The sequence below is a fragment of the Pisolithus orientalis genome, assembly GCF_024613125.1.
Source record: "Pisolithus orientalis strain OTSU chromosome Unknown F5J12scaffold_5, whole genome shotgun sequence".
NCBI lineage: Eukaryota > Fungi > Basidiomycota > Agaricomycetes > Boletales > Pisolithaceae > Pisolithus > Pisolithus orientalis.
Window position 1 is genome coordinate 775,073 of NW_026260786.1, and position 13,568 is coordinate 788,640.

Here is a 13,568-nt window from a genome sequence, read left to right on the forward strand (position 1 = left end):
CAAACCTCCCTGCGCCCATGAATCTACCAAGAGATGCCCCCAGAGGCACTGCCAAATCCATACCCATAAGCAGCCGAGACATCCGCCTACTTGCCTCCCAGTCAACTGCCTCCATAGCCTTTCCAGTCCCACCCCAGCACCTTGCGTGACAAAGTAGCTCACTATACGCAAGGTATCCTCATGACCCATTCCACGCATCCCAATGTCGTGAAAAGCACCTGAGACGAGGAACGCACCGATGACAGCGTATTGCCCCAAGATGCCTTCCAAGGGTTTGTATCCGATTGCCACGAAGCTCTCCCGGAAGAGCTGATGCCAGCCTCGATTCCAGAACTTAGCAAGTGAGGTAGCAAACCATGGCTTATCGAAAAGAGGTGGCCACTGCGACGGGTGCTGTTGGAAGAGTACGACGCAAATAACGGCGCTGAGACAATAATACATCTCTATCACCGAAATTCCACCAAAGCCAACCAGTAGAGTGATTGTCGTTGATTGCAAGTATCGTCGTATGGGCGGCAATGTCGGGTCAAAAATCGACCATCCTGTCGAACCCTGCGGTGCCAACACTCTGACACACAGATCCGTGGCATCACAGATGGACATGTAGAAAAAGGAACGGCCGAGCATCAATGCTGCAAAGACGAGTCTTGAGTCGGTTTTGAACGTTGGAGAACGAACGTATATTCCTTTGGACCAGTTCCACCCCAGACCCCGTAGATTGTTACATAAATCAGAAGCATTCAACATTACAGAACGAATGTTGTTCGGGCTGGTCGTGAATGACCCAGAGTTGGCCTTGTTGGCGATTCCATTTGAGAATCTAGCTTTGTCGTGACCTATGATCTTGACGTATGGCTCGTTGACCAGCGTCCAAGTTGTGGCGCGCATTGCCAAGTTGAACATAACAAGCTAAGTTCAGCCACAACTGGGAGGTAAGCTACAAACATACTGAACGGATTGAAAACTCACCGCTAACGCTTTGTTGAGATATGCATATTCCGGTTGCTTTCCAGAGAAATCCAACGACATTCCTGCTCTGAGGGCCAACCAGAGTACTAACGGAAGTAATGCCACTCTATACAGTTTTGTCCTCGGGAGCTGGACGAGGACCGCCATGACGTGGTAGCTGAGGATTACTGGAGCAAGGAATGCCGCCAAGTTGGGCCCTGTGGGGGTGACCCTTTGTTTGCTGAGGAGTAGCAAATCCTGAATGGTGGGCCTGCCAAAATGTCGTCAGATATCGAGAAAAATGAAGCACGAGTCTGACCACGATCCCATAGTTGACCGCTGCTAGAATACTGACGTGGATCAACACTGGCGAGGTATTTTTGCATCTCGTCATTTAATTACGGACTAAGCGATAGGCGCCCAGACATGTGTCGTGATCATGGCAGTTGCTGAAAGATCCTTACATAAGCTATCACTGAGAGTCAAGCCGGAGTTGCAAAATCCAAACACAGTGCTCTCAGGACTACACTAAGAATCACATGAACAGATCGAGTGTTATGCCAATCATGAATAGAGAAACTTCTGATAGAGAGGAAATTAATACGCAAGGTATATTACCAGCCGCCAGAGAGATTGGTACTTCATCGATCAGATACCTTACATTGAAGCTGGGAACTGATGTAGTATCTGAAGGGTCCCCTCGGAATAAACTGACTTTGCATGTTATCTAGTGCGATTTGATTTCAGCATTTTGCAACGCCAGCCCAATGATAGTAACCCACTACAACATCTATGCATGAACCCCCTTCTTCATGGTATCCCGAATGTACCCTCTCCCGGGAACATCGGCATGACCCCAACCTCCCGGATACCCCAATGCGTAGCCCATACCCTTCCCACGCAAACTTGCTGGAGGCTTCCAGTAGGCTGGAGTTGTTCTCTCGTGGGCTACCTTCCACCGGCGTCGGCGTCTCGAGCTGCGAGCCATGGCTGTGCCACTAGTAGGAATGGTTTGAGCAGGCAAGATTGAAACGCAAGTCGTTTTGAGCTCATGTGGAGATGACGCTGGTACATAGGAGGAGACGGCTTTTCGGTGGCCATTTCTTGGCCGAGAACACGTGGACATACGACTCTTTTCTATCACTCCAACAGATGGCAGTGAAGCTGGAAATTGGTCACCAGACAGACGGAGCCTTTCAACGGTACAGAGCTGACCGCGACGAAGAATAAGCACGTCTATAACAATGGATCGTGTGTTCATTTTTGCAATCACCTTATCTTGAGTAGGTCCCCACACGCACCACTGATCATCGTATTTTACTGCGATGGACTCGGCACGTTGCCTCCTCTCCTCCGCTTTGCTTGCGGTGTCCTCCCATTCCGGTTCCTGAGTCCTAGTGATACGTCAGTAAGGCGGTAGTTGCAAAGATATGTAGATGTACTGTATGGGCGGTGGTGGCTTCGGTTTCAAGGAAATGAGTTGGGGACCATTTGTACTAGACAGCAGGCGGAACACTGTGGTGTGAAACTCGTCACTGCGTGTCGGAATTGTGCAACTGGGATGCCTGCATAGTTCTCCCTGCCCGTCCAACCTGTCCATCTCCGTCTTTCTACGTTTTTCGGTCTTGCGTGGGTGAGTATCACCAGCGACATCATCCCATGTCGCGTGAAGCAACTGGTCCAGTTTGCGTTTCAGGGAGTCGGTTTCTTCATCTTGCACGGGTTCAGCGAGAACACTGGAATGCTTGATATGCTCGGCGCGCGAAGTAAGCTCGTAGTGCCGAGCGAACAGATGTGGATTGTAAGACTTGGGAATGATGGCGTGGTTCATGTCGAGTTGGGTCTGTTTGTCAGTCGCGCTGTACTGTGTTCCATACCAGCTGGACACTTTTACAAGACGGGTGCATCATGACGTCCGCGACGCTATTAAAGCAAAAGAAAGCAGACATGGACGCTAAAGAAGTCGACGAAAACTATCTGTTCGGCTTTTCTACGGACGAGGATTCTTCTGACGACGAGGATGTCTCACTGGAGGAGGGTGTAGACATATCCAGGCTTCCGACGATCGCGAAAGACGACGCAACCGTCCAGAGGAAACTCGAAAAAGCCAAGCGGCAACCTGTAAGTGCTTTTGGCCATTCTTACGACCCCCTTCGTTGTAACACCGGGAAAATAACAGACTGAGCATCGGGGCGTGTTATGCATCAGCCGACTGCCTCACGGATTCTACGAGGATCAGCTCAGAGGTTATTTCTCTCAGTTCGGGGAAATAACCAGGCTGCGCCTTTCACGGAATAAAAAGGTTCGTTTTAGCATCTCTGCTCCTCTACTATTGAGCTGAAGGCTACCCTATCCCTTTCTATACACCTAGACTGGAAAGTCAAAACACTACGCTTTCCTCGAGTTTGAGTCTGCTTCCGTGTCCCAGATTGTTGCAGAGACGATGGACAGCTATCTTTTAATGGGTCACATCCTTCAGTGCAAAATTATACCTAAAGACGAAGTCCATCCTGAATTGTGGGTGGGCGCTAACCGCAAGTGGAGAAAGGTACCCCAGGACAGGATCGTTAGAGTACAACATCACAAGGTAAGCGGTTCTCATCGTTTGGTTGCAGTGATAAACATGGAGCGTGCACGCGTAGCCCCGGAGTGAAGATAGCATACATAAAGCGGAGAAGCGGTTGATGAGGCGTCAAAGAGAACGTAAACGGAAGTTGGAAGAAGCTGGTATCAAGTATGACTTGGATGCGGTTTCTTATGTGGGTTTCGTTTATTTTCTTACCTCTCCCTCATCAGGTGCCAACTCTATTTAATAGAAAAAAAAATCGACGTCATGAACATTGTACGAGCAGATTCGACAGCATGCGGGATGGTGTTTGCTTCCTACAAAGAATGTTCTATTGAAGGAAATGTTGACAGTTCTTCCCTGACCAAATCACTTACATTAGTGCGTCCCAAGTGCCTTGCGGTCTCACGCTCAGGCTTGTGCGGCCTTTCTGATTTCACAATGAGGCATTTGACAATTACGTGGTGGCCTAGCTTGCACGTCAGCCACAGCAGTCATTTGCCTTACTCATCTTCCGGCGATAACTGTGCGGCAAGCTCGCCGTTGCATGATGCCGCGCAGGTGAGTGTGAGCCCGGAATTCTCTAGGTCTCGGCTTTTGCAGGGTGAAATGATTCCTGCGTTGGGCTGAAAGCTACGGCCGATGGCGCTTGGGTCAGGCGATAGAATGTGCAAAGCACTTCCACTTCCAAAAACACGATGCGCGTATGCACAGACGTCTTAATCGGCTGGAGCGCCTGAAACATCTTTTGGAATCGGCCGAAGCAGTGGCTCTATCAAAACCACGAGGGTGGTAATACGGCGGAGCTTTTTGCTCACCGGTCAGCCGACTCAGCCTCGGTGACTTCATTCTTGTTTTTCAAGCTGCCATGATGGTAAACCAATCACGTCACCCCCTCAGAAACGGTATCGGCCAACCCGATTGAGGCAGGTTGAGGGTGTTCACACGACCTGTGCTAAGGCGATGGACCCGGGGTGTGCACTGATATTATGCAAGTCCAGCCTTTAAACACCAACCCAATCGACTGGTCCAGATGCGGACCTTATTTGAAAAGCTCTCCTAACTATAGAAATAGTCGGTGGACTTCTCTGGACCTGCCACTCCACAAATCGAGGCGAACCGTGTAGCCACGAAGATTTTTCAAATATAGTGTATTGCTGTAGACTCCTACGACGGGTGGTCCACACGCGACACAGCAAATAGAATCGGGGATCTTTCGACGTCAGAACGTTTCCACACTAAGTCCTTAGTGGGTTTGAACTTCTAGAACCAATGTTACTTATGCACTTTTTTGCTGACATCATGAAAGGGACAGCCCTTCAGCTCGACACTCCATCCAAATATCGGACTTCGAGGACAATAACCATAAGGGCATCGGTAATAAGCACACAGCCACTTTCGGCACCACTTTCCTGTGCATCGATAAGCCGAGAAGACACACAGCATCTCCGCTGAGATATCTACGTGCCGAGCTGACTATTTAATGGACCCTTTGGATCTCCCATGAGTTCGCTAGAGCACAAGGATTTCCTCAGCGACCTTGGCAGATGACGAGCCAACGCTTCGTCTTTCTTCTTTTTTCATGACCTGCCCACGCACTCCCTCCCATACGATCCAATTCCGCACAGATTGTGGTATTCGGGTCTGACGATGCAGAGTTAGGATCGTAGGTTGACTGTTTCTGTGTATGGGAATGTCACCTTGCGAACCTGTCTCTGCATCCCAGACTCGAATCGCGTCCTTCCCGTGTAACTATCACGAATATTCCTAATATCTCTTTCTAGTACTTGTCTCTCCCAATTCGTCTGCGATGGTCCATGGACCCCAGGTAAGCCCGTATTGCCGGTTATGACCTGCATCGAGTTTCGGGCTCACCCGTAACCAGAACTTCGGCGGAGGCTCAAGCGTTGCGTTGCGACTGTCCTCTATTTTCCTACATTCGTGCACCTTGATCGGCGGCCTTACCTACCTACTAGATCCAACATTACGATCCATGTGCTGCGCGTGTAAATCAGGTTCCGGCTGCCAGTAGCGGCAGCCATAAACCGCACAACGTGTGGAGAGCCACGAAGGTACATTACAGAAAGCTTGTATTCCGCCTTGCCGCAGAAAATGTTCATGGAGTCGTGACCAGCAACGGCTATCATGAGTTGCGTGGCATGAGGTCCACGAGGGTGCACCACAGTAGAACAATTCAGACGCGGATTACCGACCTATTAATTCGTGTGTTTCCGGAGTTACTCTACTAGTGTTTCCCGCCCGCATCTTGTATCAAGGTTGCAAACAGGTATCATTAAGGGGATCGCAGTCCTGCAACGTTTCAACAGCCATTCGTCTGATTAGCGGCTGTAGTTTGACTGATCTTTCCCCTCAGCAACAGACGTTCCGGACTCTAACAAGGTCCAAATTGCAGAGCGTAATTAGTTTTGCATGATGATTTTTCCGCAGATTGTGCAGAGTTCTTCACTCATCAACATGCATGTGTGTATCTTCGCTAGCTTATCTCCCCCGACCGCTTCCGTTTACACGCTGTGATTGATATGCATAAGCAACAGAAGGTGGCACGTTTGTTAATGTGAACGAGCAGGAGGAATATACCAAGAAGTAGAAAGGGTGTACAGCTATTAACATAAATTGGATTTCCTATGAAGATTGAAGACCGTCCGAAGAGAGAGAGATCTATTTTACCATCCCTTACAGACGGTGAAACAGCTCCTAACAAAAAAAAGAGGGTGTTCAGGACGTCCCCGCAGTGCCTGCGTATGAAGAGGCAAACTCAGTGCACTCGCAACCATGGTTAACGAGTCAAGGACGTACCCGTAATGTACCCTCTCTGTTCTTCGTTCGACAGGTCTTCGAGCGTCTTCTGCTTGGTCTCGGGGATAAGCAAAGTCGAGAAGATGCCCGTCAACATGAAGAAAGCAAATATCTCCATGATGTGTTTCACGAATTTGTTTGTGCCGCCGATATTGACGAGCTGCCCGAATCCAAGTTGGGCGATGACAGCACCTAGTTTACCGGATGCGGCAGAGATACCGTGTGCGGTTGAACGGTAACGTGTCGGGAAAGCCTCTCCGGGGACAATGAAGGTGGTGGTGTTGGGGCCGAAGTTTTGGAAGAAATTAGTGAGGCAATAAAGGAAGACGAATGCCTTGGTGACTTGAGGGTTCTCCGTGAGCTTGTCATAAGCGAAGCCTGTAAAAGGAGTTACTTTTGGGTCATGCGAAGACCACGAGGAAGAACTTACCCATTATGACGAAGAGGATGGTAAGGACGGTGAAGCCCATCAATTGAATGGGCTTGCGACCCCACGTATCAATAAAAAGGAAAGTTACCCAGTATCCGGGAATGAGACCAGCGACGGAAAGGATGAGGTTTCCAACACAAATGTTTTTAAGGTTCTCCCAAACGTAAAGAGAAGTGTTCTTTGTCGTTGTGGGGTTTCCGAAGTTGATGGCCGTCAGGATGACGGAGTTATTGAGACCGAGGCCGTAGAAAGCGATCTGTGGGGCGTCAGTCTCGGAGGTGGACCAAGGGGAGGGGAGAGAGGACGGACATCAAGAGCGAACCACGAATAAGCAGTGCCGATGATGACTTTGAGGTTTCGCCAATGGGAGAAGTAAGCACGGAAGTCGGGCCAAGTAGCTCTGGGAGCCTTGACGCGTTGAATGGGAGCGTCCTCGTCGACGACGTATGTTCCGGTTGTGATAACGTTCTCGATGTCCTTGGAAGCCTGTATGACATTGCGCTCGATATCCATGGTGAAACGGGGTGTTTCGGGGATGGTAAGACGGAAATAGAGAGCAACGAGACCAGGAACGCAACCGAGACCGATAAGAATACGCCAACAGTAGTCGACTGGCTTGGCGGCGGGGTAGGCTGACTCGAGGATTTCGCTTTTGTAGGCTGAGACGACGACGAGACCGACGATAGCAGATGCTAGCGGAACGTATGAGCTTGGAGCTAAGAGAGGCATGAACGAGCACGTACCGAGTTGGCCCCAGCCTTGGAAGGCGAAGACGGCGGTCATAAGACGACCACGACTGTGAATGGCGGCAAACTCGGAAGAGATGATGGCACTGAGTGGGTAGTCACCACCAATACCGACACCCATCTAGGAAAGTGTTTCAGTAGCGACGAGGGGACGAGGACGGGTTACGCGTACGATGAACCGCCATACGATGAGGGCACCAATGATGCCTACAGCTGGGGCTTGACCCGAGAGAGCCTGACCAAAGGTCGCGATGATCATAATCATGAGCTCGACACCATCTGCAAGAAAGCGTGGGCCTCCAGGGAGGTGCAGAAAGACAAATGAAGCTGAACGTACACATGCGCTTACGACCGAGGCGATCTGCAAGCCAACCGAACACGACCTGACCGACGAGGTTTCCTACGGGAGTTGCAGCCTTGACACCGGTACTTTGCCATGTAGACAAGGCCCCTACGGGGGTGTGAGTGTAAGAGGGTGAGTGAAAATAGGGGAGTACGAACCGTTTTTGCCATAGACATAACCGAGCATTGTTGCAGCGATGTTAATAGCGAAGATATCATATCTGCGCCCGAGATAATTAAGCGAGGTCACAAACTGATATGTGAAGAGAACGCACGCATCCGTAAAAAAGCCGACGCCGGCCACGAGGCATACTTTGATGTGGAACCACCTGGCGAATGAGATTAGGTGTTGCCAGCACACTGATTAGATACCAAGAATATAATACTCGCGAGAAGGGGGCATTATCGATCTCGGCGAGGGCCGCGCGACGACGCTCGTCAAGGACGGCGGCATTCGACTGGGACTTCTCCTGGTATGCCGACCCGTGCTCTGAGGCGATTTTGTCGACGGAGGCCATCGCGACGCGTGTTGTGGATGAGGAGGCCCTCATAGTCTGAGTGGTTTATAAGGACTCCTTCAGGCTAGCACGTTTGATGGTGTCGTCCAATCAGAATCGCTGTCTCTGTTGAGGCACACCGCCCTGTCATCGTGGGAACATAGCCCGATCCATAATAGGAAGTCCGCATCTCCAGATCTGCTCAACCTTAAACCACTCTCGGCCGATTACGGAACTAAACTAATACATAGTGCCATTGCTATTGTCGCCGCTACTTCCACTTGGGTACATCCGTCTCAGATGTCTGTACTTGCGCAGCGAATACAGCGCCAGCGTTTCTGCACCTCACGCTCAGCCAAGCCCACATGTGGCAGGCACGCGAACAGCTCACCGTTCTTGATATACTCCCCAAACTGGATAGCCTTTTCTATCTCACCCTCGTCTGTCAGATGTCGATTCTCTGTCACGCCATCATATCATGGACCATGGTTACACCGGCAACAAAAAGGCTCAGCCAATTCTCCGCGTGGGACGGCCCGAAGAACATCGCTCACTTTCGTAAAGTCGCCTCAACTTGCCATGGAAATCGTATCTGTTCCCACGCATCATCCAACGATCCCATGACCGCACCGTACAAGGTCACTCACGATGGCTCGAATTCTCGTCCAAGGCGATGGAGTTCTTTGTACAATGCAAGCGCGCGCAGTCGCTGCGAGGATGCCATGGACTGTGCTGCCAGCCAATCCCCGGGCACAAAGAAAACACAATCAGGAAACCTCGTTTGGCGCGACGACTGCTATGTGTCGACTACTCAAGAGGGTGTGAGACCACTGCAGTTGCCCAGACGCCCGTCGGCGATGGCAATGTGAACAGAGGCGGCGTGCGAATTCGCTACTATAAAAGGCGGCGTACTATCACACCCGTGGGGCAGGTAAACTTTCACCGGCTCCAGACGTGCCTTTAGCGAAGTCTACGGCCTTCGCGAGAAGCCGAGGTACGCGTACACGTGTGCATTGTAACTTTGGTGCAATGCCCCAAGATTCGCCACAGGTCGACTTATCGAAAAGCCTCCGGACTCGCTCTTTGAACTGGCACATGACTAGATCCCTGTGGCGTCCGATCACCTTATAATAGGAGGTACATCCGATGTGGGAAAGTTGAAAACATTCACCAGGGGGTTTCCAAGCGCAAACGAACACACGTTCGGTGGGAGAGGTGGCGCTCTTTGCATGACGGGCGAATACTTATTCGTTCGTTATAAGTATATACTGACTGCAGCTGTCAAATACGACAGGACTAGTGACAGAGGCGTAATTGCATAACTGTCGCAAGAACGAACGTGGTGAGTGTTTTGCACAACCCATTATGGCGGTGAAGCCCCGGGCTGCCTTCCGGTTTGCCTTTTCCATGGATAGGAACTCAGGTTGATCATCTCCAGAACAAGTTAGACGGTCAGTCACGGGTGACGGATTAAATTTCTGCCCAGTACTGGTTAGCACGGTGAAAATCATTATCCGGCATTTTCAACACGGGCGTGATTTTGCCTTCTGGTCACGGCTGTTTTTTATATCCCTATAAACAAATGTGATCCGACTTGAAACACCAGATAGATGATGTGTGGTAAGATAAAGAAAGCTGTGATAGAGGATCTGGGCTTTCTACAGTGGGAGGTGACCAACTCGACACCAGTCTGGTCGTGACTTCCGCAAAGTACTGTCGGCTAATGGCAATGACGTAGGCTCATCGGTCCGCCGGTGGCTTTCAATTGGCATCTAGGACGACACAGGATGACACCTGGCGACACCCAGTATTACAAGTTAATATAATACTAATGGTACTTGTATATCGGAAAGCATGAACGTGCGATCGCAGCCTTTGAGGCGTTCGAACGTTCATGAGTGCACGCTTCGATCCCTCAACAACCCCGCCTCCTCCCGTTGATATTGCGATTGCTCACGCGCTAATAGGGTGCAGGGACGTCACGCGATCATGCCAGTGGTTCCGGCTATGACCGTCATATGCCCATGTCTGCAGAAAACACTCTTGGCTGAGCTTCTTCTTGGCAAGTACAAGCTCTCCGACCGTTTTGTCTCCCCGTGAACCCGACCCCGGCGTTACTACATCCAAGTTCCCCTTTTAGGGAAAGCCGGCGCCATGCATTATAATATGTCCCGCATCGGTTTCTTCAAGTCGGAAGCGGGAAGGTCACACGATCGAGTCACATCATGGCATTAATACTGTATGAGTTTATTCACTACGTCAGACTATACCCTTGTAGTACTGGGTCCGGATGTAATAATACTGTACCAAGGCACAGTCATTATGTCATGGAGATGCGACCACAGGGGGTAATCGTACATGCCACTTACTGTTACATGTGGTATTTTCGATACAGGAACGCTACAGGAACCACCCAACAATATTGAATCGATGAGCCGCCGTATCACGTGTGCCCAGCTATGGGGAGTCTTGGGTCTTGTCACTCCTAAGTAAAAACACTCACGTTGGCATCAGCCTGTCAAGCCAATATGCCAATCATCTGTATCCCTAGCTAGTGGCATTCACACACACCCGAATTCCCTGCCAGACAGTTTGATTACATACTGGGATCCCTCGTTGGCATGGTAGCCCAACAGATCTCGTCCTGCCTCGTCCTGCGGATTTAGTACTTGCCAACTTGGGTGCAACATTGATGCCCTTTCGAGGAGAGGCTGCCCAACATGCCAAGGTCCCAAGCAAGGAGAGTGTCAGCTCATAGCCTTGTAATAGGTCACCCCAGATGTCTGCTTTTGGCTCCCTTTCGGTTTCTGCCGTGGTACCTCAGTAACCTTCAAGAACGAGGGCCTCGCGTAAAGGTCACGTTACTTATGTGCGTACCTCGACATTTAAGTTCGGGTTTGATTTCCATGCCGTTTCGGACCGCCGGTGAATGCTCTTCATAGGTGAGTTGCAAGGCCGAGCAATATTGAGGTGTGACCAAGAGACGCGGTATACAAGACCGGGCGCCGCCGGCGGTCGTCATGGACGAGTATCTGGCCTGTGCAGTAATCATTAATATTGGTCAGGGCAGTGCACTCGTAGCTTGCAACCCAGCCGCCGGGGAAACAAGATTTTTTGCGGCACAGGTTATCGGTGTAAGATCAGAAGATGGAAGCATAAGCGCCTTGCGTACTATGCAGTTCAGGGTTCCTACTTACCCTCACAATGAACCATGTTGAATTAGTCTACCCCCAACCTGATTTTCCATGCTCAGATTATTTTTCGCCTCGGGGTCTACTTTAAGCGTGCTTCGAGTTCGCTCAAGATAGGATTAAAGTTGGGTTATTGTGACATGAAGATCCAGAAAGGAGGGCACAACTTAACGGCGTAATGTGGGGTACCTCGAGGAAATGGGAATCAAACGACGAAACAGGTACTAGTAGTTGTGCGGTTTGCCCGGGGCCGAACTGGGATGAGTGAACAGCTGAAGGTGAACGATGAGAATTGAGAGTTTGGACTTCATCGGGGAAGTGGAAAGGCAGAGACCAGCCCTGGATAGGGCTGGTATACTAAAACTAGTGTATGAGTTGAAACTTTCTGTTAAAAAACTAGCTTATGCAGTGAATAACAGTGGAAATCGGTTCGGAATCCGAAGAATACTCAGACATATTACGCGCTCTTTTACGTCGACTTAAATCCTCGTTTCCGCAGTGAGCGTAGGATTTGATTGCTCGAGTACAGTTTCCGTTTAGTTGGCAAGGCTTCCCGGTGACTAATGTCCCATCAGAAATGCCCTTGGCCTGGGGGGATAGCTCTCGCGACCGAGCACCGCCTGGTAATAATCTGCGCGGGCAAGGGAATGAGTATTTTGCCGCGCCTCTTTCGGACTACAAACGTCTTCGGCTTGGTCTCAGGAGTAAGCAACGGCGAGAAGGCGCCGATCAACACGAAGAAGACAAATATTATATTCCCTAACAAGTTCGGGCTGACCGAAACCAAGTGCGGCTAAGCGATGGGGTGTCGGGAAAGCTTCGACAGGGATGATGAACGTGGCCGTGTTGGGGCCATGGTTCTGAAGAAAATTGTAGAAGACAGGGAAGGACGTATCCATGACGACGAAGAGGATGGTGAGGATGATAAAGACCGCCAATTGAATGGGCTTGCGACCTACCGCACGTTTGCGTGGCCGGTGTCGCACTGCCAGTGAGCCAGGCCCCTAACGAAGGCCTAAACGTAAACTTGGACATGAGACCTTTCCGTGCCGGTTAAAGTTTGAGTTTGCACCATCACACGCATAAACTGCCAGACTTGGCCTCAATCGAGACTAACGCACTACCACAAGGCTATCTGTCTGACCCTCTCGCCTCCTCGCAACTCCACACCTTGGCTGACTGGCACTTGCGTTACCGCACCTCTTTGGTTCCCCATCCCTATTCGGAGGTGTTATCACTATCGTTTCCGTGCAGTATTCTCCGCCACGAGTCCCTTTCGCCGTTCTTTATCTCTGTTGCGAGCTCTTCGTCTTCCTGGGCTTTGTTCTTAACTGTACCTCCTACTGTACTCCGACATGCTGGAGCTACCATCGAGGTAGTAATGCTCGGGCTGTTAATTAGCATGGATGGCCAGACATAGTCAAACTCAAATCCGTGTAATGCACCAGAGAAGGGCCAAGCAACATATTGAGGTATGGTGGGCCCAGATATTCTTATACACTGCCGTCGTCATGGTAGTGTCTCCGGCCAAGAAAGCAGTCTTTGGCATATGGTTTCGTCTGGTTGGTATGGTTTCCAAGTAACTGGTGTCCCAAGATCCCGTCCGTGATCAAGCTGCACACTGTGCGGACTGTGGTTTTGTCGCGCGGGGACAGATTTTGCTCGCGCCGCTGGTCTTGAATTGGTACACCTAAGGCACCATGAATATGAACGCCTCAAGCTGCCTCAAGACAGGTACATAACGCAGAGAAGGATATTGATATTTCACCAGCTTTCATTCATCCATTCATGTTATCGTAATCTAATTTTGGCCAACAATTTTTCATAGCAAATGGCCCGCATTTACCGTCCCCAGAATCTGAGGTGGGTCTTTTTTTGTGGTGACGGGGGGGCCTATGAATGCTACGTTGGTAGGCACACTTGACTCTCTCGATATATTACACTGATAGAATGCCTCGTCATTTTTTCGCATCAATCAATATACTATTGACCTGATGGCTTGGTAAGGACCGTCCCTGTGTGGTGGGGGTC

General features: G+C 50.3%; 4 protein-coding genes across 4 annotated transcripts; 1 reads left to right on the top strand and 3 right to left on the bottom strand.

Annotated features, from left to right (window-relative positions):
• Window positions 1-1,466: 1,466 nt before the first annotated feature.
• On the bottom strand, window positions 1,467-2,788 carry F5J12DRAFT_810219 (uncharacterized protein). The gene is made up of 4 exons (XM_051744771.1): window positions 2,391-2,788; window positions 2,222-2,342; window positions 2,077-2,158; window positions 1,467-2,013 (listed from the first exon to the last, which is right to left on the bottom strand). Exons 1-4 carry the CDS (start codon window positions 2,777-2,779, stop codon window positions 1,739-1,741), a joined length of 867 nt encoding a protein of 288 aa, XP_051603070.1. The 5' UTR covers window positions 2,780-2,788; the 3' UTR covers window positions 1,467-1,738.
• Window positions 2,789-4,168, top strand: F5J12DRAFT_810222 (uncharacterized protein). Its single transcript, XM_051744772.1, has 5 exons — window positions 2,789-3,069; window positions 3,128-3,250; window positions 3,320-3,535; window positions 3,591-3,707; window positions 3,765-4,168. Exons 1-5 carry the CDS (start codon window positions 2,857-2,859, stop codon window positions 3,783-3,785), a joined length of 690 nt encoding a protein of 229 aa, XP_051603071.1. The 5' UTR covers window positions 2,789-2,856; the 3' UTR covers window positions 3,786-4,168.
• Window positions 4,169-5,811: 1,643 nt separating this feature from the next.
• On the bottom strand, window positions 5,812-8,437 carry F5J12DRAFT_446934 (major facilitator superfamily domain-containing protein). The gene is made up of 10 exons (XM_051739468.1): window positions 8,240-8,437; window positions 8,125-8,178; window positions 8,009-8,070; window positions 7,845-7,958; window positions 7,680-7,786; window positions 7,505-7,628; window positions 7,071-7,453; window positions 6,762-7,017; window positions 6,332-6,709; window positions 5,812-6,270 (listed from the first exon to the last, which is right to left on the bottom strand). Exons 1-10 carry the CDS (start codon window positions 8,398-8,400, stop codon window positions 6,251-6,253), a joined length of 1,659 nt encoding a protein of 552 aa, XP_051603072.1. The 5' UTR covers window positions 8,401-8,437; the 3' UTR covers window positions 5,812-6,250.
• Window positions 8,438-8,510: 73 nt separating this feature from the next.
• F5J12DRAFT_447047 (uncharacterized protein) lies at window positions 8,511-9,450 on the bottom strand. Its single transcript, XM_051739469.1, has 4 exons — window positions 8,994-9,450; window positions 8,901-8,938; window positions 8,738-8,806; window positions 8,511-8,684 (listed from the first exon to the last, which is right to left on the bottom strand). Exons 1-4 carry the CDS (start codon window positions 9,068-9,070, stop codon window positions 8,587-8,589), a joined length of 282 nt encoding a protein of 93 aa, XP_051603073.1. The 5' UTR covers window positions 9,071-9,450; the 3' UTR covers window positions 8,511-8,586.
• Window positions 9,451-13,568: the final 4,118 nt, after the last annotated feature.